We start from the raw sequence: 26547 nt of genomic DNA on the forward strand, positions 1-26547 counted from the left end.
AGTCAGCTGAGACTCAAGAAATCACTTAGATGAGTGATGGAACGTTTCTCTTTCAATAAAGGTTGTGTCCAGATGAACTGATTCAACCTTCTGTGATTTTCTTACCTGGATCATTGAGCATCCATAAAGCCATTTCCTTTGACATTTTCAATACCATAACAATGACAGCAATGACAAGCTAGCCCTTAGTTTCTTATACGTCCTGTGAGATATTTGTCCGCGCAGCATAATGACGCCTTTCATGAACTCTGAAATCCATATTTTGCAAATCCTTACCACATACCACCCATCCGTCTGCCCATATGATTATATTGAATTGTAGGTGTTTAGATGCTAACTAGATGTAGCTGTACTCCAATGTGGCAGCGGTTTTGTGTAGGTTCTTGTACTTTTGACCTTTATAAAGTTATGTGTACAACTCCCTAGATGGATGTTGTTGTTTTACCCCTTTGTCAAGTTGTTGCTTCAGCCCCAGCTGTTCCTCTGCACCATGTCATCGAGACCCAACATCTATTTGTATATTTTGTTTCTATGGGAGTGTGTTTGTGTGTTAGCATCAGTTGGTGGACGCTAATGCTATTTCTCAACGTGTCGGAATCTGTGGGCAAAGCACACAGCAAAAGCGTGCTCGGTGTCAGTATCTGGTTCTGAGTCCACACACAATCATCCCCAGATTTACAAGCTGCTCTCTAGTAAAAAGAGATTTATAGGGGACCAGGAAGGTGGACATGCCGAGACCTTCTCTGAGAGAGGAGTGGAGGCCATGCCTGGGTCACTGTCCTGATTTTCCCCCTCCGGTTCCTCCTCAGACATGGGAACCATGGCGTCTGGAGAGAGGAATGTCCCAGCTGGAAAAGATAAATCTGCATGCATGACTGGCTGAGTTATATGCTATGTTGGACTAAAGGGAAGATGTTGTGATCTTGACGATGCAAAAGAGGTTGAGAGAAAAGGTTGAGCAAGTAGATAAGATGTGACCATTGACGTGGAGTCCATAGTGTTCAGTTGGTCATTTGTGGTGCCCGTTTTGACCAGCTTGGAGTGCCAGATGGGTGGGGTATGCCACATTGGGCAAAACTGGTGAGTGCCAGAAGGTTTAAAGCCTTAAATTCAAATTACCACAGTAAATTTCTTGGGAGTGAGTCTGTTCAGTTAGCTTTTCTTGTCTGACAGTTTGCCAGAACTTTTACTAATATGGTAAATCAAACTGCTACTACAAACAACAGAAAATGATGCCTAGGACTACTTTTAAAATACTGTTTGACTGAGACTTGCTAGGCTTCCAGCATAGAGGTAGGGCCAGTTATGGGCGAACATGGAAAAAGAGCTTTGTTGCATCATTGCAGTATGTAGGACTAGAATAACTATTAATAATTTTAACTTCCATTGATGTCCTGGAGAACTGTGATGCACGATACCTCATGAGGCATGCGTGAGTAGTGATTCTGCAGATTTTTGCTTCATTCAGTTTTCCTTCTTGTTTTATCCCAGAGCTATTGAAGTTCTGCTATCACCATTTCTGGAGACTAAACGTTAAAAGTGATGGGCCTTAAGGAGACAGAGAACATGGGGGTGGTGCTTATTTTCACCAGAGCCTCAGGAATCTACTTTGATGCAAACCTGCAAAACTGATTCCTTTTGGTTAGTGTGCCGCGTAGCCCACAAAGCCAGCCGGAGAAGCCATTTACCCAAATATCTTGGCTCTCCTTTAGGTTTTTTTTTTTCATTTTAGGGGGGAATTTGTTTCTGTTGCTCCAAAGAGTTTAGGCAGATTTCCTAACCTCGCACTGGCCCTCACGATACTCCTCACATAGTCTACAGCTTCTTATTGGGTTCTAGATCAGCCTAATCTGTAGTTCTGGAAAGAGAATAAAAGGGCATTGAGTGTTTTTTTTAGACTTCAGGTATAAATTGCCGCGGCCCATATGGAGACATAAAGGAAATCTCCCAGTTAAGCGCCGTTGCTTTGCCAGCAGGTAAAATGTTATTCCGGGCAGAGTTAATGCTATGAATCCTGGCAGACTTGGGAAACCACACCTCTGGAAGTACACAGGGGACCTGCTTAGGCTAGCAGCGCTCACTCTAACGCATGATTCTTTCCCAGGATTTGCTCGTGCTACTTTGCTTGATTGAGCTTGTGGCTTTTCCTCGCACAGATCAGCTTTTTAACAAGGAAGCCCCGGGCCATATGCTGGGTGTCAGTGTGATTGTGAAACCTTGGGTCATTTGCCAGACAGGTTCCAGCTAGCTTTGGGGCGAGCACTACCTTTGGGTTAAGGACTAGACAGCTTGCGTCTGCAGATTTTCATCATTCAGTATCAATAATCCTAAAGATTTACATGAAATCAAGTTTACATTTTGATACTTTTTGTCACTGGCATATCTTCTGAATATCCAAATCAGGAGTTCTTTTGTAGCTGCTTTCACCAGTGATCTTAAATTCTACATCGTAATAGACTGGCATCGTGTTTATGAATACACAGCATAGGATAGAGAGAATTTTTCAGGGTTTCAAAAAACCCCCACAGCTCTAAAACATGGCCGTAATTCGGGTATGGCGAGGTATAGCATTTACGATACCTTACCTTTGTAGAGGAAATTAAAAAAAAAATCTAAGATATCTATTTTGAAAATTAGGTAACAAACAAATATAATTTGCACCTTAAAATAAAATGTTTGCCAATTTAAAAAAGACGGAATCATTTACATTTTGTACGGCTAAAACACACACGTTCCCAGATTGATCCATTTATCTCACACTTTGGCAGTTATGTAATAATGCTATCATACTACCTCAAAAGATAGAATCATTGGCGTCCGGATAGCGTAGTGGTCTATTTCATTGCCTACCAACAGGGGAATCGCCGGTTCGAATCCCCGTGTTGCCTCCGGCTTGGTCGGGTGTCCCTACAGACACAATTGGCTGAGTCTGTGGGTGGGAAGCCGGATGTGGGTATGTGTCCTGGTCGCTGCACTAGCGCCTGCTCTGGTCAGTTGGGGCACATGTTCAGGGGGGAGGGGGAACTGGGGGGATAGCGTGATCCTCCCACGTGCTATGCCCCCCTGGTGAAACTCCTCACTGTCAGGTGAAAAGAAGCAGCTGGCGACTCCACATGTATCGGAGGAGGCATGTGGTAGTCTGCAGCACTCCCCGGATCGGCAGAGGCGGTGGAGCAGTAACCAGGATGACTTGGAAGAGTGGGGTAATTGGCCAAGTGCAATTGGGAGAAAAAGGGGGAAAAAATCCTCCCCCCCCCAAAAAAAACCCCCAATCAAAACGAGCTTATCAGTATCAGTTTATGATAGCAGTTATAGTGATAAAGGAGAAGACTGATAAAAAGGGGAAGAAATGATGAGGAAGAGGGATGTAATCCAGAGAGGTTTCCAGGGAGTGTGTGAGGCGGACGCTCGCAGTGTGTATGTGCATGTGACATGTCAACTTGTGTGTATAGGAAGTGTCCACCTATGAGTGCATGGGATTAATCCCAAAACATTTTTGGTGTCTGGGGTCCGCGACTTATCGTAGTGCCTCTGAGCAGCAGACGGGCTCTGCAGCCACCCACGGAGTCCCGCAGTCCTGCAGACACCCCACCACCAAGAGGACAGCCACAACCCAAAGTATTGCACCCCCCAGAGGAAGGCCAAGCCCACACAATCCAACATCAGCCAACATTATCTAACACTTAAGACATAGACCAAAAATAAATAAATAAATAGATAAATAAATAAACAAAAGCTTAAAAAAAAACCCCAAGAAAAAAAACAAAACAAAACAATCTGTGGTTATTTTGCTGCTCGTATGGAACGTTGGGCTTTGGCTAGGTTGTTTTTGCTGGTTCTTCTAGGACGTAGCTTTGCAGTTCACAGTTGATAGGTAATCTACCCACATTTAACTAAGTTTTAGGAACACTCTGGTGAAAACTTACCCCCATTTTGGTTATAGTCTTAGCATTACACGTGCAGTCAGTGAAAAAATCCTGTTGTGACATAGCACTGCCATACCTTGACTTGACCTGAAATATTGCCCCTGGGTAAAGCATTATAAGGTGTAAAGCTAAGTAAAAGATTTGGAGCCTGACTATTCAGGCTCTTTCAAATAGCAGCTAAGTTGTATTTCCCTTTATAAAAAAAATAATCTTGTCAGGGAGAAGGTTCAAATAGTTTTGAATAAGTAGACCTGTAGTTTTGACATATACATTACAGTAAATGTACATTTTTAATCAGTCTGTTAATAGCACGTTTAAAGAATGTGAAACAGAGAAGGGTCTTCTGGACAGCTCTCACATGGGATCATGCTACTAAGCATGGATGTAGCCTGCAGGCTATCACACAGACGGCATGTCTGAGGCAGGAGGTGGTGCATTATGCAGTGTATTGCTCACAGAACTCCTAACAGCTTAGGCGTATAGCTAAATTCACCCTCACGCTGTAAACTGCTTCCACTTCCGCTGTGGGAAGATGGCGGTGCTAATTCACGTTCGCAGCGGCCTCACCCAGTACTGGTGTGGGAAGGTGGCAGCATGAATTCACATTCGTGGCGGCCTCACCCAGTACCGTCCCATACAGTGTCTTTGTCCATGTTTGCGTTTTGTCTTCGTTTGATGGCTGGGAGAGCTGGCTCTGGTTCAGCTGGGAGAACTTGGTCTGCTGTGTCCTGTGGGCCCAGGGACTGCGGCCTTGCCCAGAGCCGCGCCCGAGCAGGCAACACTGAGGGGCAGTCTGACAGGACGTGGAAGCAGGGTAGGCTAAGCTAACTGCTAGCCAGTGCAGTCCGGCAGTTCCGATAACACTGAGGGTGGTCTGGCGGCGGCCTCACCTGGCATTGACTGTGGTGTTTTGATGTCGTCGTGAGGAGTGTGGGGAGGTGTGTCGAGGGTGTCTGGCTGGGAGAGCTGGCGCTGAATCGGCTTGGAGAGTTTGATCTGCTTCGTCCGGTGGGCGCAGGGACCACGGCCCTGCCTGGAGCTGCGCCCGAGGAGGAAGCACCGAGGGGCGGTCTGAGAGGACGCGGAAGCGGGGCAGGCTAAGCTAACTGCTAGCCCATGCAGACTGGCATTTCTGACAGTCATCATGGCTGGCGTTCTTTCCCTTGGACATTGACTTTTTTTGTTTAGTTTGAATATGTGTTAGTTTGGATATGTGTGTTCTTGTAGTTTTTGGATGTGTTTTTGTCTTTGTGTTGCACTGCTTTGGGCCGGGGGAAATGACAAATAAAGTGTTCCCGATCCCTGAAACAATTGCTAATCTACCTTTGTCACCCTCTGCTCAGAGCTAAGCTCAGAGGAAATTTCATAGGAAATTGTGGGCTAATGCTAGACACTTTACTTTCAGCTGCACAGAGTCGAACCTTTAGGGGGTCGAGTTTGGGATAACGTGTTTCAATTAGCAGTGCAAACAGATGTGTACAAAAATACCTCTGGAAATCCGACAGCTCACCACCTGTCCAAGCTTTGGAAGAAGACAAACATGATTAAGGCATGGCAATAGCATCAGTGTAGCTGGAGGCTGGATTTGTGTTTAAGACACTGAGACAAACAAGGCAGAGGAAGAAAAGCAAGCATGCAGACATGCAAGCGCACACATACATACACACACACACACACACACACACACACACACACACACACACGCAGTCAGAATTATACCAGATGGAAGTTCAATATAGGAGTTCAGCGTGAGCCAGCTGAGTGAAATGTTTAGTCAACATGGGCTAATGAAAGCCAACCTGCCGGCTAGCCCTTCATGCTCGTAACATGACTGCCTCAGTAACCAGACCCCCAGGTTCTATGAAAAACAGCAGACAGGTAACATGAGTCGTGCCCTGGGATGTAGTCCCTCCACCTTCTGTCACGTTTCATACAGTGTCAATAAAGGCGAGGGTCTTGAAATAGGCTGCGGCTTTCTAGGAAGAAGCAGCATGAAAAAGGGATCGGTGCCCCTCTGAACTTCCCCCTGTTTGAGATGTGAGTCGCGGCTTTGAAGTGTCCAGGATTTCCTGATGTGGCCATTTCACGTCGGCGTGTATTTGCCGTTAGATATGTGATATTTTGGAGCTTCAAACGGGGTGAGGGAAGCCGTGTCAAAGACAAATTCCTTGTGAAGAGAGTCAGATGTCATCAGTGCAGTGAAATCTGTCTGGTGCACAGCTGGCAACGGAGTTTAGCTGTATCGCTAACGCTATCTGTCATTTCCCCCACGGCAACAATCTTTATCACACACATCTTTTGCATCATTGGGAGATGTTTTGCCCATCCATCCATTACCCGAACCGTTTATCCTGCTCTCAGCGTCGCGGGGATGCTGGAGCCCATCCCGGGAGTCATTGGGCGGCAGGCGGAAAGACACCCTGGACAGGCTGCCAGGCCATCACAGGAGATATTTTGTATAGAATCATAGTGGACCATACAGTCCAGGCCAGTCAACTTGTTCATTTATTACAACAATGAGCTCGGTATAATTTGTGGTAGGGACAATACTGTGGCTGATTTCACATTTGGTTTTACACTGCAGTGCTTGTCATGCGGCTATTTTAAGTCTGTTCTCTCGCTGTATGTCCGGCCTCTGCTTACTCTGCAGAAAAACAATTGCATGTGCTGCCCTGACAAGCAGCGCTGCGTTCCGAGGTCTGTTGCTCTCGGAGAGATCTGCTCCTGGTTAGGAGCTGAGAGGAGGGAACGGGGATCACAGTCATCTTCGGGGCTTTGTTCCCCGGCACGTTATTAACAGGCATCACTGTGTGAGGCCTGGCCCACAAGCCCAGGATGAGAAAGTGAGAAGAGTATCGGGTGTTGTTTTTGGATACGCACACGCACACACACACACACACACACACACAAACAATCTTGGTCTTTTTTTTTTTTAATATTACTCTTCATTACCACTTTTTTTTCTCTTATTCTGTCTTTCTGTTCTGCTCTCAGTCTTTTTTTGCCATTGTTCTTGCTGTGCCATGTCATCAACAGACGCACCCGTCATGCGATGGCGACACGTAATCTCATTGAATCCCACACATTATTGCGCCATTCCATGTCAGTCAAGCTCAGCCTTACTATGGACTATTCATGTGTGTGTGATCCCCACTGGGACTCAAACAAGCAAGTGCACATACACGCAGACACGTGAAAAGGTATGATGACTTAAATCTGTTCAAACAAAAGTCGCCCTCCCCCTCTGCTGTATGTACAGATGGCTGAGCAGCATGCACTTCACAAAGTTCCCACCTTTTATTTGTCCTGTTCCGTGCAGCCTTCATTTTTACAGCTGCCCTGCTGCCTCACCAGCCCAACCCCACCGTCCTCCTTCCAGAGCCGTCTGGGCCAGTAGGACTCCTGCTTTTTCCACTGCCAGCTACGGGCACATACTGTGTATGTAGGCTGCATATGTACTTATTCACTGTATCCCAGGGGGAAATGGGTATATTTGCTTAAAAAGTAAAGACGCCTTTCATCACAGCTTTAGTCTCCTCCAAAGTACTTTTGCCCTTTAATTGAACCCATACTATAAAAACCATTACAATGTTACAACGTTAGAGTTACAATGTTGCAATGTTACAATGTTGCAATGTTACAATGTTAGTGTTACAATGTTAATGTTAGAATGTTACAGTGTTACAGTGTTACAATGTTACAATGTTACAATTTCATTTAGCAGACGCTTTTATCCAAAGCGACGTACGTCTGAGAGTTAATACAACACAAGCAAGGACCTAGTCAGTTTAAAAGTTTATTTGGGAAGGGACTATGTACATTAAGCAACATTCGAAACAAATGTAAATGTACCCGAGTTAGCTAATAGGCTATCCATCTGCAGTCCCTTTCCCTGATGTTGTTAGGCATCCTTGCGCAATGAAAGAGTCAAATAAATAAATAAATGAACAAATAAATAAACGTACAACATAGTTAATGTACAATACAAGAACAACGAGAGCAAACAAACAAGAAAATGTATACAGGGTCAGGAGTATAGTCAGGGGACAGCAACGCAAGTAAGTGCAAAAAAACTAGGTTGAAGTCTGATAGGACATTGGTGTCAACAGGCAGGGCACAAAGGCAATACATAGGTTTTCATTCTCCAGTAATTACACCAAACGTGGGAACACGACATACTTTATTTATTTATTTATTGGACCCCCCCCCCCCCCGCTTTTTCTCCCCGATTGTATTTGGCCAATTACCCCACTCTTCTGAGCCGTCCCGGTCGCTGCTCCACCCCCTCTGCCGATCCGGGGAGGCTGCAGACCATCACATGCCTCCTTCAATCCATGTGGAGTTGCCAGCCGCGTCTTTTCACCTGACAGTGAGGAGTTTCACCAGGAGGATGTAGCGCGTGGAAGGCTCATGCTATTCCCCCCCAGTTCCCCCTCACCCCCGAACAGGCGCCCCGACCTGCCAGAGGAGGCGCTAGTGCCGTGACCAGGACACATACTCGCATCCTGCTTCCCACCCGCAGACTTGTGTCTGTAGGGACGCACGACCAAGCCGGAGGTAACACGGGGGTTCAAACTGACGATCCCAATGGAATAGACCACTGCGCTACCTACGCTAGCTGGATGCACAACAGAATTTTGATCATTGCTGAATTGCAATTGCCATTTTATAAATTTAGAAATCTGCATAGGCTTCATATTCTGTATAGATGTGTATGTGTGTGTGTGTGTGAGCTGAAATGGTTTTCCCTTTTTTTCTTCGTACGGTTTCTACATATATCTTCCTCTCATCCCATTGGTTGAAATAATTCTTAGCATGATTTCACTGGTTTGATATTGTGCATAAGATGTACTAGTATTGCAGTAAAAGAGGAAAATGAATAAACATATTGGAGAAAAAAAATGTAATGTAATGACTGGACAAAGTGGTTCCTTCCCAATGACGATGTCCTGACTTGCTCCGTTTGTCAGCGGAGATGCGAGCGACGTGTCGCTTGTGTGGTAAATCGCTCGTGCTGGCAATGTTCTTGAGAAGTTTCACGCACTTGCTCCACCTTCAACCTGTTTTCATTGGTCAAAGTTGACTCTGACGTCCTGATGTTTCCGTTTCCCCTCCAGTCGGTAGTAACACCACCAGCCATTATTAAATAAGGGAAAAGAAGGAAATTAAATCACTGAGGAAATGAATAAAACTTAAGAAAATTATGTTAGTTATGAATAAATAACTTCGACACTTGCCCATTTTCAGAGGGAAAAAAAGCATATTAAAATCACCATTTTCAGCAAGACAGTTCTGTGCTCATTTACCAATAATGCCTTGTTTTGGGTTTGTGTTGGCTGATTGTAAGCGAGCTGGAGTGACCTTCTATTATGAATCTAGTTAATGACTTTTTAAAACTTTTATCCTCAATGTTTACATGCTGGCGGCACAGCGACTCATTGGTTAGCGCAGTCGCCTCACAGCAAGAAGGTTCTGGGTTCGAGCCCCGGGATAGTCCAAACTTGGGGGTCATCCTGGGTCGTCCTCTGTGTGGAGTTTGCATGTTCTCCCCGTGTCTGCGTGGGTTTCCTCCGGGGGGCTCCGGTTTCCCCCCGCAGTCCAAAGACGTGGGTCAGGTGAATCGGCTGTACTAAATTACCCTGTGTGATGGTCTGTTGGCCTGTCCAGGGTGTCTCCCCACCTGCTGCCCAATGACTGCCGGGATAGGCTCCAGCATCCCCGCCACCCTGAGAGCAGGATAAGCGGTTTGGATAATGGATGGATGGATGTTTACATGCTGTGGTTACATTCTGTGCCATTTACTGCAGTTACATAAACTACTTATTACTGCTTCCACAACAACCAACTTGAGGTTTCAGTAAAAAAAAAATCACTGCCCTTGTCAATTACTTTTTGCAATTACATTTCATGTGTATTAAGCTGAAATGGTCTTTGCATTAATTTCTTGAAATACCACATTACATCAGATCCTCTGAGGAGGCATTTCTCAGTGCCAAATTAATATTTGATGAGACATCTTTGAGCGACAGCTGAAAAGGCGGGATGAGAGGGACCCGATGTGGAAAAAGCTGCTATGTGTTAGCTGCAGCTCGAAGGCGGCTCTTGGACATCGTCTTCCTTTACACCGGTATTCAAGATGCCGAGTCAGCTGGCCTCACATGCTGTGCTGTACAATATTTGCCATCATCAAACCGTGTCGGAGAGGCGCAGCAGTGCCTCACTTTATATTAGGCTGCAGGGGCAAATTTGCAAGGCTAATACAAGCTAACTGGGTAATACTCACCTAATTACTTGGGGATGTCTTTGTATGAAAAAAGGTGAAGGCACATTGTTTACCGTTGTGGCGAAGAGGGAGCTGAGCCGGAAGGCAAAGCTCTCAATGTCAGTCAGTCCTCGTTCCAGCCCTCACCTATGGTCATGAGCTTTGGGTAGTGACCGAAAGGGTGAGATCACGGATACATGTGGCTGAAATGAGTTTCCTCCGTAGGGTGTCTGGACTCAGCCTTAGAGATAGGGTGAGGAGCTTGGACATCCGGAGGGAGCTCGGAATAGAGCCGCTGCTCCTTCACGTCAAAAGGAGCCAGTTAAGGTGGTTCAGGCATCTGAATAGGATGCCTCCTGGGCGCCTTCCTTTGGAGTTTTTCTGGGCACGGTCAACAGGGAGGAGACCCCGGGGTAGACCCAGAACTTGCTGGAGGGACTACATGTCCAGTCTGGCCTGGGAACGCCTTGGGATCCCCCAGGAGGAGCTGGAGGGCGTTGCTTGGGTAAGGGACGTCTGGAGGGCCCTACTAAGCTTGCTGCCATCGCGACCACACCCCGGAGAAGTGGCTGAAGATGAATGAATGAATGAATGAACACACTCTTGTATTTATGCACGTACACAATACAATTAGATCCGCCGGGCATAACATCAAAGAATGCTCTTGTTTTCTGAGATGTTAAAAAAAAAAACCTGACCAACGCATCAACAAACATGGCTGCTCGCACAATCCTGCACAGTCACGAACCATTCAGGAGACCGGAGAACGCTTGATCCCTCGCTCATCAAGCCGTCAATACCCATTAATCCTCCCTTACCACATCAGTCAGCACCTGAAAAGACCAAAGCAGTGTTTGCATTAGCTAATGTCTGTGTCTTCGGTCAGTGGCTGGTTCTGTGACGTGCTGTCTGGTTGCAGCACCGTCATAGCAGTCATATAATTAGCTACCTATTTATACACACACACAATGTCAAAATATGGTGCTATGGGCTCGTTGCAATTAAGTCTGTCATTTGTGGAGCTGTATCGCCAGTACTTCACCTACTGGGTTGTGTGGCCATGGCATAATGTGCCATAATGTGCCATAATGTATATAAGTTTAATTTATTATTATTATTATTATTATTATTATGTGCCATTATGTGGCATGCTCACGAGAAAAAGAAAACATACGTATAAGTGATATCCTGTTTGGTATTTTTCTCTCTTTCCAAATAAGGACACAAGGCAGCTATTGTACCAAGCAGACAAAAAAATATGAATTTTAATTTCACTCGTTCCTCATCAAGTTTATACGCTACTGTCCATGGAGTGTATATACATGGCTGTGCATAATGTATTTACACAGTCTTGCCAACTGTACCTGCACTGAGCCGCGTCTGTGATCAGTGGGTCAGCTCGTGGATCGCTCCATGCATAAGTTAAGCAACATTATTTTGTGGGCTGATTGAGACTGAGTAATTAGGCGCCATCTGCCTCCGCCTGCTTTCATGTCTTTTCCTCGGGGACTTTTTTTAAAAAATTTTTTATGGGAAAATGTTTGTTGACTGTCGGCAGGCCAAACGGCTCTGCCCAGAAAGATGCAAGGAGAGCAGACGCTCATATTCATATTCAGCCGCCAGACCGCTTTTCTTAATGCTAGTGGTTTAAACTCGCTCCAAGTGAGGAGGAAGGGATTGCTTTCCCCGTCTGTCTCTAGGGTCTGCTATCTATCTATCTATCCGTCCGTCTGTCTGTCTGTCTGTCTGTCTGTCTGTCTGTCTGTCTGTCTGTCTGTCTGTCTGTCTGTCTGTCTGTCCGTCCGTCCGTCCGTCCGTCCGTCCGTCCGTCCGTCCGTCCGTCCGTCTACCCACCCATCCATCCATCTGTCTATCTACCCATCCATCTATCTGTTATCTATCTATCTATCTATCTATCTATCTATCTATCTATCTATCTATCTATCTATCTATCTATCTATCTATCTATCTATCTATCTGTCTATGTCTGTCTGTCAACTGATCAATATCTTGCATTTGCCCTCTCCTTCATTTCATCTTTCCTACATCTCTTCGGTCTGTATATTTGTGCCCCTCTCTTTTAGACATGAATGTATGTTTTTCTCACCTTCTGTTCTTCCATCTGTCTCTCTCTCTCTGTCATGTATATTATACACGTGTCTCCAGTCTATCCCGCCCTTCAGGAGAGGATGTGTGTAATATATGTAGTGTGGGTAAACCAGAGTATTTCTGGTCCTGATTTATCTGCTGGGCCCATTTTTCTTCAGAGCTGGATTTATAGGAATGCTGGGTCCTGTCACACTGCAGCGTTTTCAGATGATGGTGCCTGAAGCCATGTGTGTGCATAGGTTGCATGTGTGTCTTTCTGTTAAGGCATGTGCCTGCATGTCTTGGTGCAATAATCCAGGTAAGGAAATCACAGAAGGTTGAATCAGTTCATCTTGACACAACATTTATTGAGAGAAACGTTTCATCACTCATCTAAGTGACCTCTTCAGTCTCAGCTGACTGCAGGTATCCCCACCCTTATAAACGAAACAGTGGCATAACGACCGAAACCAATGACCAGTTTCATGTAAAATGGCAACAGATGTAATCCTAGGCCGCCTGAACTGAGGGGTGGGGTGGGGTGGGGGGCTAAGAGTACATCTGTCACCATCTTACAATGCTGTGATTGCAATTATTCCCCAATCCTCTATGAATAGTACACATGGCCATTGTAACTCTAATTAATGGCCACACCCATATTTGCATATGAAACTGGTCGTTGGTTTGGGTCATTATGCCACTGTATTGTTTATAAGGGTGGGGATACCTGCAGTCAGTTGAGGCTAAAGAGGTCACTTAGATGAGTGATGAAATGTATCGGTGGCACAGTGGTTAGTGCTGTCGCCTCACAGCAAGAAGGTCCTGGGTTCGAACCCTGGGGTTGTCAGACTTTGGGGGGGGGGGTTCATCTCAGGTCGTCCTCTGTGTGGAGTTTGCATGTTCTCCCCATGTCTGCGGTGGGTTTCTCCGGGTGCTCCGGTTTCCTCCACCATCAAAAAAAGAGACATGCATGTTAGGGTTAATACTCCTGTCTGTGCCCCTGACAGAGGCATGGCGAGACGAACTGGAGTTGGTCCCCGGGCGCTGCATGGCAGCTGCCTGCTGCTCCTAGCTAAGGATGGGTTAAATGCAGAGAAAGAATCGCCCGGCGGGGATTAATAAAGTATCTCTCAAATCTCTCTGTCAATTAACGTTGTATCCAGATGAACTGATCCACTTTTCTGTGGTCATGTGCCTACATGTTTGAGGGAGTCTGTTTGGCTTTATTTTTCATTTTTCTTTAAGCAGAGTACACGAGGCAATTGCCAATACATGCCCTTTAGTGTGCTCACATGCATATCATCCTAAGTTGGCACTTTGTCACACTTTCTGTCCCTTTGTTCTGCCATACACCAGTTCCTACAAAGTCTCTTCCGTACACCATCTATCTCCTCCGATCAGGTCCTTCATAGTGAGATGTGATATTACAATAATTTCAAAGCTCACGCTTTCTTCCAGTGAAGGTAGTCACCTCCAGCTGCTGTGTCTTCTGATGGTTGATAAACACGTGTTTCCTCTTCATCTCAGGTGGACTGAAGAGAGGAAGGGACCTTGAAGTCCTCTCATGGGAACTGTTGCCCTCCTCAGTACAGGTGGATCCAGTTTTCCTTAGCTTTTGGAACAGCTGTGGGGAATCTAACTGTAAAAAGCCCTAATGTGCTTCATACGAGCCGTGCTGTTCTTATCTCTTGGCACACCTGTCACACTGTTTAAAAAAGTATGTGGGCCTGTCAACTTGGGACGAACCATTCCTGTAGACACTGCAGGGCTTACTGTGATTTGAAGCCAGCCACAAGTTTAAAATGAATCCAAATGTTGTCAAAGTAAGATCTGGGGCATCCCAGGGTTCTTAAATTGGTCCCATGTTGCCACTCAGAAAAAATATATAATAGTTAAATTTCATAGTCATTTACTTATTAGCTCTAATAAATACTATTATTTTTGGGTCTACAGGCAAATGCCGATGCAAGTGGGCTTCCTCTGTCAAATTCCTGTCATTTTTTTAAGCTGTTTTGATCCAGGGAAGGTTTTTCTAAGCGTGCATACTCTTTTTCCATCATTACTTTTTCTTTCCACATTCATACAGTGATACACTTTGACGACAGACATGGGCGCAAGTCCATGAATACTAGGATAGCATCCAGTGCTTTATCGGTGCCCCTGTCCATAGGGTTAGTGGTTGTGTCAGGAAGGACATCCTATGTAAAAATTTGCCAGATCAGTATGCGGATTGACAAAGCCGAACCGGATCGGTTGAGGCTCCATACGAAATGGGTTAACAAAGGCCGCCATTGGTGCTGTGCCCTCACAGGATTCCGATGGAAAGTATCAAATCCACTCTGGTGTTCCCTGAGAAACAGGGAACAAGCCAAAAGAAGAAGAAGATACAGTGATACACGTTCACACCTGGGTGCATTTAAACTGTCATCCTCGACCACTTGCGCCAGTGCATCTGTAACAAATGGTTTTAATGCACAGGCTTTAGAGGGTGCTTCTGAATCCTCTATTGACCAAGGAACCTTCCTTGAGAACATTTGTGAACTGGAAATTCTTTCAGCTGCAGCCATCTCAAGCAGCATTCAGATTTTTCTGTTTTGTAAAGGAAAGGAAGCTCATAGCTCCTTTGTTGCTTCCTTTCCGCAAGGAAACACAGGGCCATCCTTGGCTGAAGGAAATGTCAGTTTCTGGACCACAATCTTTTGCAGTTTCTCTGTTTGTATATGCAACGACCACAGATGACTTGACTCGCTAGCCCTTGGCTAATGGGTTGAACCCTTTAGTCGACTGATTAACATAGTCGCCCGTGGTGCGAGAGACCTGGGTTCACGTCCCGGCTGCGGCGGTTCCCGGGTGCCCCGTGAATTCCCTACATCTGTGGCAGTGGTGGGATGCATATGCGCTCAGAGGCGTGAGGGGGTGCTGGTATGGCACTTCCTGAAGGGGTGGCGGGTGGGGGGTCGTGTAACAGTGCAATGATCACAGATGTATTGACTCGCCAGCCCTTGGCTAATGGGTCAGACCCTTTAGTTGACTAGTTAGCGCAATTGCCCATGGTGCGGGGAACCCAGGTTCAATTCCTGCCTGCTCCCTGAGTTCGCGCTACATTATTCACGCTTTGAAGAATACCAAGAAATTGAGAAGAATAATCCTCAGGAGAGGAAAGGTCAAACACCGGGATGTGGAGAAAGGACACAAATGTTGTGTGTTAACGATCCTCTGATGGCACTGACATATAAGGTGAACACGAGGCCACAGAGATAAGCATATATTGTGTAATGCTGCTGTAGGATTTATGGTAATAGGAGGATTTTCCACAATATTATAAATATTAGTTTTTTTATTAAGTTCTTAGTATGAATCAACAGTTGGTTTTGAGTTTTAGCTATTGATCGCTGTTGTTCCTTTCTGAATCCTGATCTGATTTGCCCACCCATGGATTTTTGTTGCCCTTATCAGTCCCCCCAATATTTCTCTAATTTTTTTTAACCCTACATTCAACATTATGGTGGCAGTAAGCTTACTTTCCATAATTATGTGGCAAGTTTTGCTACCCCACCATTTATCACTGTTTTATAACTGTTTTTTATATTATTAAAATTAAAAACTCTGTGAGACTGGAAGAGACTAGAATACACAGTCTACTTGGTCTTATTTGAGACAGTTTGCATCAGTATTGTTTTATAAAGACCCCAAGATGCTCATGAACAAATAAGTCCAACCAAATAATCAGGTCAACCTGTAAAACATAAATACAACATTGTCAGCTTCTGTTGTACTATCTAATATAAACAAATACCAATATGCATAGAATAATGTGGGCTATTTATTTTCATCAACTATGAGCAGAACTTCTTCCTTTCCAGAACACTATCCATGTTGTGTGTGTCCTTGTGTGTCAAAGTGAAGGTAAAGACAAATTACCTCCACATCCATGTAAATTGTGAGGATATATATGCTTTGTGAGGTCTTAAGTGCTTAAGTCAGGCGGAAAATGCTATTTCTTCATCATTAAACAGGCATTCAGTGGTAGAATTCTCGCCTGCCACGCGGGAGGTCCGGGTTCGTTTCCTGGACAGTACAAGTTGCTATTGGGCGGCACGGTGGTGCAGTGGTTAGCACCATTGCCTCACAGCAAGAAGGTCCTGGGTTTGAACCCTAGGCCGTCCAAGGTCCTTTCTGTGTGGACTTTGCATGTTCTCCCCGTGTCTGCGTGGATTTCCTCCAGGTGCTCCGGTTTCCCCTCACCATCAAAAAGACATGCGTGTTAGGGTTAATACCATTGCCCCTGAGCAAGGCAGTGGAAAGAAGAACCGGAGTTGGTTCCCGGGTGCTGCAGCTGCCCACCGCGGCTATACAATAGGATGGGTTAAATGCAGAGAACACATTCATTGTAACTGTACAATTCGTTGTAAGACTACAATGTTGAATGAAATGGCTTCTGTTCATTTTCATTATCACAGTCAGTTCACCTGCTGGTTGTGACAGCAGGCGTCACATAGCAAGCAGGAAGGTGCACACACATGTCACGTAGCAGCCAAGCTAAGGAAATGTAAAACTCACGGGAGTTTTGCAATCTTACGTAGGTGAGAATGTTTGAAATAGCAAATTATGCAGCGTGATGAATTCAGCCATCATGGAATCACAATTTAAATGGGAGGAACTGCTGAATATTTTTAAAGATTTATACGGGCAACAATATGGAGTGCAAGGGCATTTTCTGTAGGCAATGTCTTTCTGAATTTGTAGTTTTTCACATTGAACAGGAACGTCAATAGTATCCACTGTCATCAACTTTATCACACCGCGTAGTAGAAGACGTCCGATTTCTCCAAGACATGCCTGGAGGTACTTTCCAATTTTCCCTGTAACTTTTCTTCGACCTCTGTGATATATTCAAGTTAGGTCGAGGAAAAGAGAAAAGGAAAGGAAATATGCTGAATTTTTAAGAGAATTTAGACGCAATCAAAGTCTGACTGACATTTAAAGATACAGTTCTGGAAGTTTCCGTTTTACTACAGGCAGGTAGTCTGGTAATTGGAGGGTTGCTGGTTCGATCCTCATCTTCCCCTGGCAAAAATGTCGAGATGTCCCTGAGCAAGACACCTAACTGCTCCCAATGAGTTGGTTGGTACCTTGCATGGTTGACACCGCCAATGAGGTGTGTGTGTGTGTGTCTGTGTGTGTGTGTGCATGCCCATGTGAGGCATTATAATAATAATAATAATAATAAACTTTATTTATAAGGCCTTTTCTAAACAAGGTTACAAAGTGCTTCACAGAACAGGGTAAAATTGTTAAAAATGACATAAAAAACACTGTAAGAGAATAAAATAAAAAGAACTAACAAATTAAACCATAAAATAAGAGCAAAAGGGAGAAAGCAATTTGTTAATCAAAATTGTTACAAAAATAAGTGAGAGTAAAAATAAAAACAGTATAAATAAATGAAAACAAATGTCAAAAATTTGCAAAAGCTTTCATAAACGAAACGTTTTAAGACAAGGTTTAAAAGGAGCTAGAGGCTTGGTTTGTCTTAGCTGAACAGGAAGAGAGTTCCATAGTGTGGGGGGCTCTAACAGAAAAAGCCTGATCACCCTTTGTGAGACCTGGGAATAACCAGCAGGGCTCCATCTGCAGATCTTAGTGGCTGAGGGGGCATATAACAGATCAATAAATTGGAAATGTAAGTAGGAGCAAGACTGTTTAAGGCTTCAAAAGTAAGCAATAAAATTTTAAAATCAATTCGAAATCTAACAGGGAGCCAGTGTAGGGAGGCAAGCACAAGAGTGATATGATCTTGCCTATTTGTCCCGGTAATGAACCGAGCAACAGCGTTTTGTACCAGTGCAGATCATGGAGGGAGCCACTGCTGATACCCGAGTAAAGTGTTTCGCAATAGTCAAGCTGAGTGTAGATAAAAGCATGTACAACTTTTTCAGATTGGCAATTGATAAACATGACCTAATTTTAGAGATTACCTTGTGCTGGAGGAAGCATGACTGAACAACATGTTTGATTTGTTTATCAAAACCGAGGTTAGCATCGAATATTACCACTAGATTCCCAGCAGCCTGCCTGACAGACCACCAAGATTAGTAACGAAAGGGCTGATGGAATTTGGGGAACCAAACAGAATGACCTTAGACTTATCATCATTAAATTTAAGAAAATTTTTGGACATCCAGGATTTAATGTCAGAGAGGCAAGTTGTGAGATTTGCTAGGCTGATAGGATCTGTGGGTTTTAGTGGCATGTACAACTTGAGTGTTGTCAGCATAAAATGGTAAAACACATTATGATTTTGAATGACGTGGCCAAGGGGGCAGCATATATATATAAAACAGAGGGGGGGGGGACCAAGAACCGAGCCTTGAGGGACACCACAACTCAACTAGGCCATCAAGGAAGTAGAGTTACCTAGAACGACAGAAAAGGTTCTGTTGGAGAGGTAAGAACGTAATAAACTAAGAGCTAAGCGATGTAAGAGGATACTGTGGTCGACTGTGTTAAAGGCAGCAAGCGCTTAAGTCTAAAATAACTAAAATTGAGCAGTCACCTCTGTCTGCAGTCAGCAGTAGGTTATTAGTAACCTGTGTGTACTAGTCACAGAAGATTGGGTAATAGTACAGATTGCCATTGTAACTCCAGTTAATGGTCACAGCAATTTGCATATGAAACCAATTGTTGGTTTCGGTCGTTATGCCACTGTATTGTTTATAAGGGTTGGGATACCTGTGGTCAGTTGAAATTGAAGAGGTTACTTAGGTGAGTGATGAAATGTTTTATCTCAATAAACGTGTCCAGATGAACTGATTCACCTTTCTGTGATTTCCTGACCTGGATTACTGAGTATGCATAAAGACACTTACTATAGGTTACAGGAACCCATCAATAAACCACCTGGCCAGTGCAAGTGAGAAATCATAGATAATAAGAAAACAGCCATAACAGTCTAAATGAGGCACTAGAGGTTTTTTGCAGTTGCTTTGAAAGGACAGGTTTTAGGCTTGTGCTCAGTTGTCCGGTAAGTTGCCATTATGAAGATGTGTGTAGTGGTGGTCCCTTGTTGAAAATCCTCAAAATGAAGCCAGTGAGTAAAATAATAGCATAACCAATATACACATTGGCAGAAACTATGAAAAGGTGATCCATGTTGTAAAAAAATTGAATTTTCATTCGTGAGCTTGTTCTAACATAATTGATTGCTAGCCTCAACAAGTTCCCTTCTTCTTCATTATTTGCCTGCTAGTCTGGAGATGTAAAACAATACGCACTTAATTATTTTTCAAGGATTAATGCTGCCTGACAGTTACAATGACCAACCTCAAAAGAGATAATGATTTCGATATTTACCGTCTAGCTAAATATGCCAGATAGTAAGAAGCATCAAAATCAACAGGATTTCAACCTAAAGCTTTTTGCTGAAGCAGGGATAGTCACTGAGGCAGCTAGTATGGGAATTCAAACCTCGGTGTCACTGACCAGCCTCACCTTTAGACTGTGGCTGACAGCCATTTGAGGGTCCTACAGATTTTCCAGCCCCTGCTGATTTTGCAGGTTGAAACATGGTGAGTGCTATTCATAAAAATATTAGGCTTCTCGAACCAGGATCGACAATATTAGATTCAATTCACATAATATAACTGTCATGAAGTCAGTTTCAGTTTTATGGTAAGCACCACCTCTGCGGTCAGAATCAGGCTTTTACCCCAGGCCATAACATAGACATTAACTGGAACAAGATCCCTAATAGAGCTTGACAGCTTCATAATGAAGCACATTGAACTGGCAGGAAGCCAGAATGCAGAGTGATGTCTATGCAGGACTCAGAGAAGAATTGGTAGGTGAGCACTGAGGCGCTACAGGAAGCTGGGTTGACTTGGGGGAAGTGCAGGATGCATGGGGCTACCCTACAGCTACTGTGCTACTGTGCTAAAACCCCTGTTGTCTGCTCGCATGTTGAATTACGTTCTGTCATTCGCGGGACAGAACCTTCTGTGGGGACATTTAATGGAAACAGAATTTCACTAGGCTCACAATATGTGTGTATCAAAGTGTTCAAATGTTCACCTCCGTGTGTGTGTTTGTGAGAGACAGAGACAGAGAGAACGAGAGATTATTTTATTTTATTTCTGGGCTTTAGCATCGTTTGTGTATGTGTGTGTGTGTGTGTGTGTGTGTGTGTAAGTAGACCTTTCACTGTCTGTGCTTATATTGGAATGTGATAGCTGCTGCAGCTTTGGAGATGTGTCCGTCTCATCTTTCTCAACTCCCCCATGTCCACATCTCTAACTTCCACTCACACTGCGTCACACTAGTCTACGTCAAAGGGGTTGCCAGTTTAAATGCATCGGCCAGAAAGGGAGAGGGTAGAAGAAAATCAGCAACAATCCTCCCTCAACAACGTTGCAATCCTAACTGCTGTTAGAAATACCAGTGTAAGGCACCCGGTCATAATCAGAATCAGGTTTATTGGCCATGGAGGTTTGCACACACATGGAACGTGACTCCGCTTTCATGGCTCTCTCAGTGTACTTAACATAGAATAACAACACAATAACACAACAATCTTCAGATATATACACAAGAATTGACTTATACAGGTGAAACAAGAGGTGATAAAGTGCAATGGTGCAGAGAATATATCAGAGATGCTGAAATAGGTGTTAGCAGGTTACTTACATACATGCCTGAGATAGATGGACATGACAGAGCATACCAGTGTATGTACAGTGTACAGCACAGTATATACAAAATGGTTGGATTTATTTGACAATGTTAAGCGTTCTTTGAATGACAGCCCAGCCTGGGGAAAGAAACTTTTTATATCTGGTTGTTTTGGGGTGCAGTGCTCTGTAGCGCCTACCAGAGGGGGGGAGTTGGAACAGGTTGTGACCAGGGTGTGCTGGGTCTGCAGTGATGTTGCCTGCCCCTTTCCTGAGCCTGGAGGTGTGTAACTCCTGAATGGAGGGCAGGTTGGCACCAGTGATTTTCTCTTTAGACCCAACTGTCCATTGTAGTCTGTCCCTGTCCTGTTTGGTGGCCGATCCAAACCAGACAGTGATGAGTGTGCAGAGGACAAACAGGATTGCTGCAGTGTAGAACTGAATCAATAGTTCCTGAGGCAGGTTGAACTTCCTGAGCTGGTGGAGAAAGTACATCCTCTGTTGGGCCTTTTTGATGATTGTGTCTATGTTGGATGCCCACCTTAGGTCCTGGGAGATTATGGAGCCCAGAAATCTGTAGGTTTTCACCACAGACACCATCCTGTTGAGCATGGTGAGGGGGGCAGTGTTGGGGGGCTCCTCCTGAAGTCCACTGTCATCTCCACAGTTTTGAGCGTGTTCAGCTCCAGGTTGTTATGGCCACACCAGAGGGCCAGCTGTTCAACCTCCTGTCTATAAGCAGACTCATCACCATCCTGGATAAGGCCAATGATGGTTGTGTCATCTGCAAACTTCAGGCGTTTAACAGACGGGTTACCTGAGGTGCAGTCATTTGTGTAGAGGGAGACGAGTAGAGGGGAGAGCACGCGTCTCTGGGGGGCACCAGTGCTGATTGTCTGGATGCTGGACGTGATTTTCCCCAGCCTCACCAGCTGCCTCCTCTCTGTCAGGAAGTTTTTAAATCACTTGCAGATGGGGGCTGGTGCAGTGAGCCAGTGAGTTTTGAGTGGAGGATATCTGGGATGATGGTGTTGAACGCAGAGCTCAAGTCCACAAACAGGACCCTGAAGTGAGTGTCCAACTGTTTCTATCTAGTCACTCAGATACCAGAAAGGCAGGACTGTGGTGAGACTAGGCAGTTGCTGGATGCTGGTTCACACCTTCACCCACTCCCTTAGGTCAATAGCTGTCAAATGATATTCTTTGTCAATTTCCTTGGTTAACCAAGAGTTAAACAAAAGAGTACAACGATATGACGTACCCCCCCCACCCACACCCCATTGCCTAGGCCTGTAGCTCAGAACACTACACTGTACAATAAGTCTCAGTTGCATGTGCTGCTTCCAGAGGCTGCAGTGAATTGTCAAGGAAGCCTCATCTGCCTAGGACTGCCAACATGCTCAGCTTTCCCTGCCATTCACAACACCACGGCTTCAGACCTCATGGATCCAAAAAGTTGTGGAGGAAACACGTGGAGCATCTCTCAACACAGGCTAGGAGTCAAGATATGATGTAGATGATTCCCCCCCGCCTTTCCTTTTTTATATAGAAGTACTTCGTTTGGGCTGCTGCCCGAAGCGGCATATGTTTTCTTAATTCTGTAAATTCAGTGGATACTGTAACAGACTGGTTATAAATCTGACCACAGACTGAAACTGTGAAATAAGAATTAAGCACGGTCTCTTCTCTCCAAGCTAGGTCAGAGCAAGGGTGAAGCAAGTACAGTTGTAATGCATTAACCATAACACGATGCCATAAAAATTCTGTTTCGCTTGCTCTCATCCAAAGCAAGGTCACAGCTCAGAATGTAGGGTCACTTTAGCCTCTGACAGGGATTCTGTCTTTCTCAAGGATATTTCAGCAAAATGGGTGATTGCGTATGTAGGGGGGTCTGAGCCCAGTTAAGAGTAGATGTAGGAGGGTCTGGGCCCAGTTGAGAATAAGCTATCTGATGAACAGAAATTTCATCGCACATTAAAACAATTGCCCACATCCTCTGCCCCTAACACTGCCTTGTTCTGAATTCCGCTTTGTATTCAAATGTAAGCTATGTGTGTGAGTGACAGCACTCGCAATGAGAATCTCATTTTCAAGACAGCAGCAGCACATTTAGTAATACATGGCATGACACACTTCAGCATGAGTAAGACATCCCAGGAAAAGTGTGAGAGGGAGACGAAAAAACAAACAGAGAAAACGATAGAAGAGAAACAGAAACATAGTCCTGAAACAGTCAACATAATGAGATCTTTGACAGTCCTTTGAATAGATTCGTCATCTGTTCTCCTGACAATCGCTTTTGCACACTTTGACTCGAGCGCTGTGTTAAGCGTTAGGAACACCGGCGTCTCTCCAGGGTCCTCTTGCTCTTTCAGTGCTGGCTCTGTTTTAGTGATGACGAGAGCTTTCCAAGTGGGCGAAAGCCCTAAGCCCAGCATGACTCCGCCTCAGATCTCTCCGTAGAACCGATACAGAGGAAAGCCTACTCCAATAAAAATATTACCACCTAATATATTAATGCAAACATTTACTCTGGCGCCATGGTAAGTACACCGCAACAGTGAATTACACTACGATTATAAGAGTCCAACCATGGTGACATAAGAATTACATGAGTGCACTCTGTAAATCCATACGGGTACCTATAAGGGTGACCGATGAGGCCAACTGTTATTTGATGCCATACTGTGGACCCTGCATAACTGGTGTGTGGGTGTGTGTGTGTGTGTGGGGGGGGGGTGTTTGTTTTGGGCAGGGCTAATGATTTTTTTCTCATTGACTCTATGTGACTCTGACTCTGTCTGTCTCCTTGACCTTCTCACCTCCAGGCTGGTGGTTTGTGAGTACAGCGGAGGAGCAGGGTTGGGTGCCAGCCACATATCTGGAGTCACAGAACGGAACCAGAGATGACTCAGATCTCAGCACCTCCAGGACTGGAGAGGGTTAGCAAAGGCATACACACACATACATACACACAAACACACACACACACACACACACACACACACACACACACACACACACACATAAAAAAGCAACACATTAGTAAATTCATAAAACCAAACGTCAGCACATTTTTACTCATCATTTCAGAAATCCACCCATCCATTATCCGAACCGCTTATCCTGCTCTCAGGGTCGCGGGGATGCTGGAGCCTATCCCAGCAGTCATTGGGCAGCAGGCGGGGGGACACCCTGGACAGGCCCGCCAGACCATCACACAGGGCCGACATACACACACACACACACACACACACACACATTCATACCTAGGGACAATTTAGTACGGCTGATTCACCTGACCTACATGTCTTTGGACTGTGGGAGGAAACTGAGCACTCGGAGGAAACCCACGCAGACACGGGGACAACATGCAAATTTGAACGACCATACCCATGTTAGTAGGCAACGGAATAGACCACCATGCTACCCGGACGCCCCCTGGTTGTGTTTTTCTGTGTGGTGGTGTGGTGGGCAGTGGTTAGCACTGTCACCTTGAAAGAAAGCAAATCTGGGCCCTTCTTACAAGGAGTTGTATGTTCTCCCTGTGTTCACATGGGTTTCCCCCACGTCCCAGACGTGAGGCTCGGTATCAGATGTTCCTGCAACTGGCCATTACAAGGCACTGACTCTAGAACCTGGGGGTCGGTCCCTGGTGCCACACTGTGACCCCCCCACTGCTCCTACGTAGTTTGGATGGGTCAAATGCAGAGGATAAATGTTTCCCATGGGGATTAATAAAGTGCAACTTAACTCATGATGATGATAATGATGATAATGATGATTATTATTAACTAATCATCCAAATCTGAAACACAAAGCACTATTGTCATATAGTGAGAGAGTTAGCGTGTCTGTATATGCAAACTAACGCACATACACACACACACGCAATCAGAAATGATCAGCCATGTGTGGTCAGAACCTTTTGGACTCTGGTTTGCGGTATCATGATACCAGCCACACATCTAATGCTGTTTGCTCGAACCAGAACGCCGCAGTCAGGTGACTGTTTTGGCAGCCCAGAAAATTCCTTTAAACCCTCACGGGAGGCTTAAGTTGCACTGCAACACTTTTGTTGCTGTTGCTGTGAACTCTTCTGCCCCACCTTAACTGTTTGCATGGGGCATTTCCTCTCTTTGCCACGAGCACCCCTGTGTCTGGTGTCAGACTCGGGGGGTCGGAGTGGGGGATTTGGTGAAATTTAGTACCGAGAAAGTAGACACGTACTTGTGTGCACACTGGAAAATCTTGGCGTTCTCATGTACACACACACACACACACACACACACACACACACACACACACACACACACATGCACACTTGCTTTTTTGGCCACAGTGCATGTGTATGAGCCACTCATGGTGAGGCACAGTGTCACACAACACCACACAACGCCGCTCAACTGTCTTCAAGTTAATATTCCCACCAAAATCTCATGTTAGCCATGTATTGCACTAAGAGCTCAATTCAATTCAATTCAATTCAATTCAATTCAATATGTGCTTTATTGGCATGACATACATTTGTGTACGTATTGCCAAAGCATGTAAAACAACAACAACACAATACAACAATGACTATAATGATAACAGTAACAACAACGACGATTATTATATCAAACAACAACAGTAGCAATAGGTGCCGTCACCCACTGTCTCTCAGGTTGTGGCAGGAAAATATAAGTCTTGCCGCAATGCTCGCCGCTGGCCCCCCTCCCAGGACCACCCGTAGCTTACCTGCGTTGTCCATTTCCTGGTACTCCGGAGTCACGTGTTCCAGCTCCTCGACAAAAGCCTGGCGCTGTTTTTTTTTTAGAGCTCTCTCTCTCTCTCTCTCTCTCTCTCTCTCTCTCTCTCTCTCTCTCTCTCTCTCTCTCTCTCTCTCTCTCTCTTGCTCGCTCTTGCTCGCTCTTGCTCTGTCTCTCTGTCTGTCTCTCTCTCTGTCGCTCTCTCGCTCGCTCTCTGTCTCTTTCACTCCCTCTGTCTCTCTCTCACGCACTCTCTTTGTCTCTGTCTCTCTCTCTCTCTCTCTCTCTCTCGCTCGCTTGCTCGCTCTTGCTCTGTCTCTCTCTCTGTCTGTCTCTCTCTGTCGTTCTCTCTCTCGCTCTCTCTGTCTCTGTCTCTGTCTCTCTCTCTCTCTCTCTCTCTCTCGCTCGCTTGCTCGCTCTTGCTCTGTCTCTCTCTTGCTCTGTCTCTCTCTTGCTCTGTCTCTCTCTTGCTCTCTCTCTCTGTCTGTCTCTCACTCTCTCTGTGTCGCTCTCTCGCTCGCTCTCTCTGTCTCTTTCACTCCCTCTCTCTCTCTCTCTCTCTCTCTCTCTCTCTCTCTCTCTCGCTCGCTTGCTCGCTCTTGCTCTGTCTCTCTCTTGCTCTGTCTCTCTTGCTCTCTCTCTCTGTCTGTCTCTCTCTCTGTCGTTCTCTCTCTCGCTCTCTCTGTCTCTGTCTCTGTCTCTCTCTCTCTCTCTCTCTCTCTCTCTCTCTCTCTCTCTCTCTCTCTCTCTCGCTCGCTTGCTCGCTCTTGCTCTGTCTCTCTCTTGCTCTCTCTCTCTGTCTGTCTCTCACTCTCTCTGTGTCGCTCTCTCGCTCGCTCTCTCTGTCTCTTTCA

General features: G+C 45.2%; 1 protein-coding gene across 1 annotated transcript in view; it reads left to right on the forward strand.

The window, feature by feature from the left end:
* Positions 1-26547, forward strand: part of sh3pxd2aa (SH3 and PX domains 2Aa) — a 193069-nt gene that overhangs the window by 135846 nt on the left and 30676 nt on the right. The window contains exon 8 of the mRNA XM_056279980.1: positions 23771-23884. Coding sequence (XP_056135955.1) covers positions 23771-23884 — 114 coding nt within the window. The remainder of the gene's footprint in view (positions 1-23770; positions 23885-26547) is intronic.

The sequence above is a fragment of the Lampris incognitus genome, chromosome 5 (assembly GCF_029633865.1).
Source record: "Lampris incognitus isolate fLamInc1 chromosome 5, fLamInc1.hap2, whole genome shotgun sequence".
Taxonomy (NCBI): Eukaryota; Metazoa; Chordata; class Actinopteri; order Lampriformes; family Lampridae; genus Lampris; species Lampris incognitus.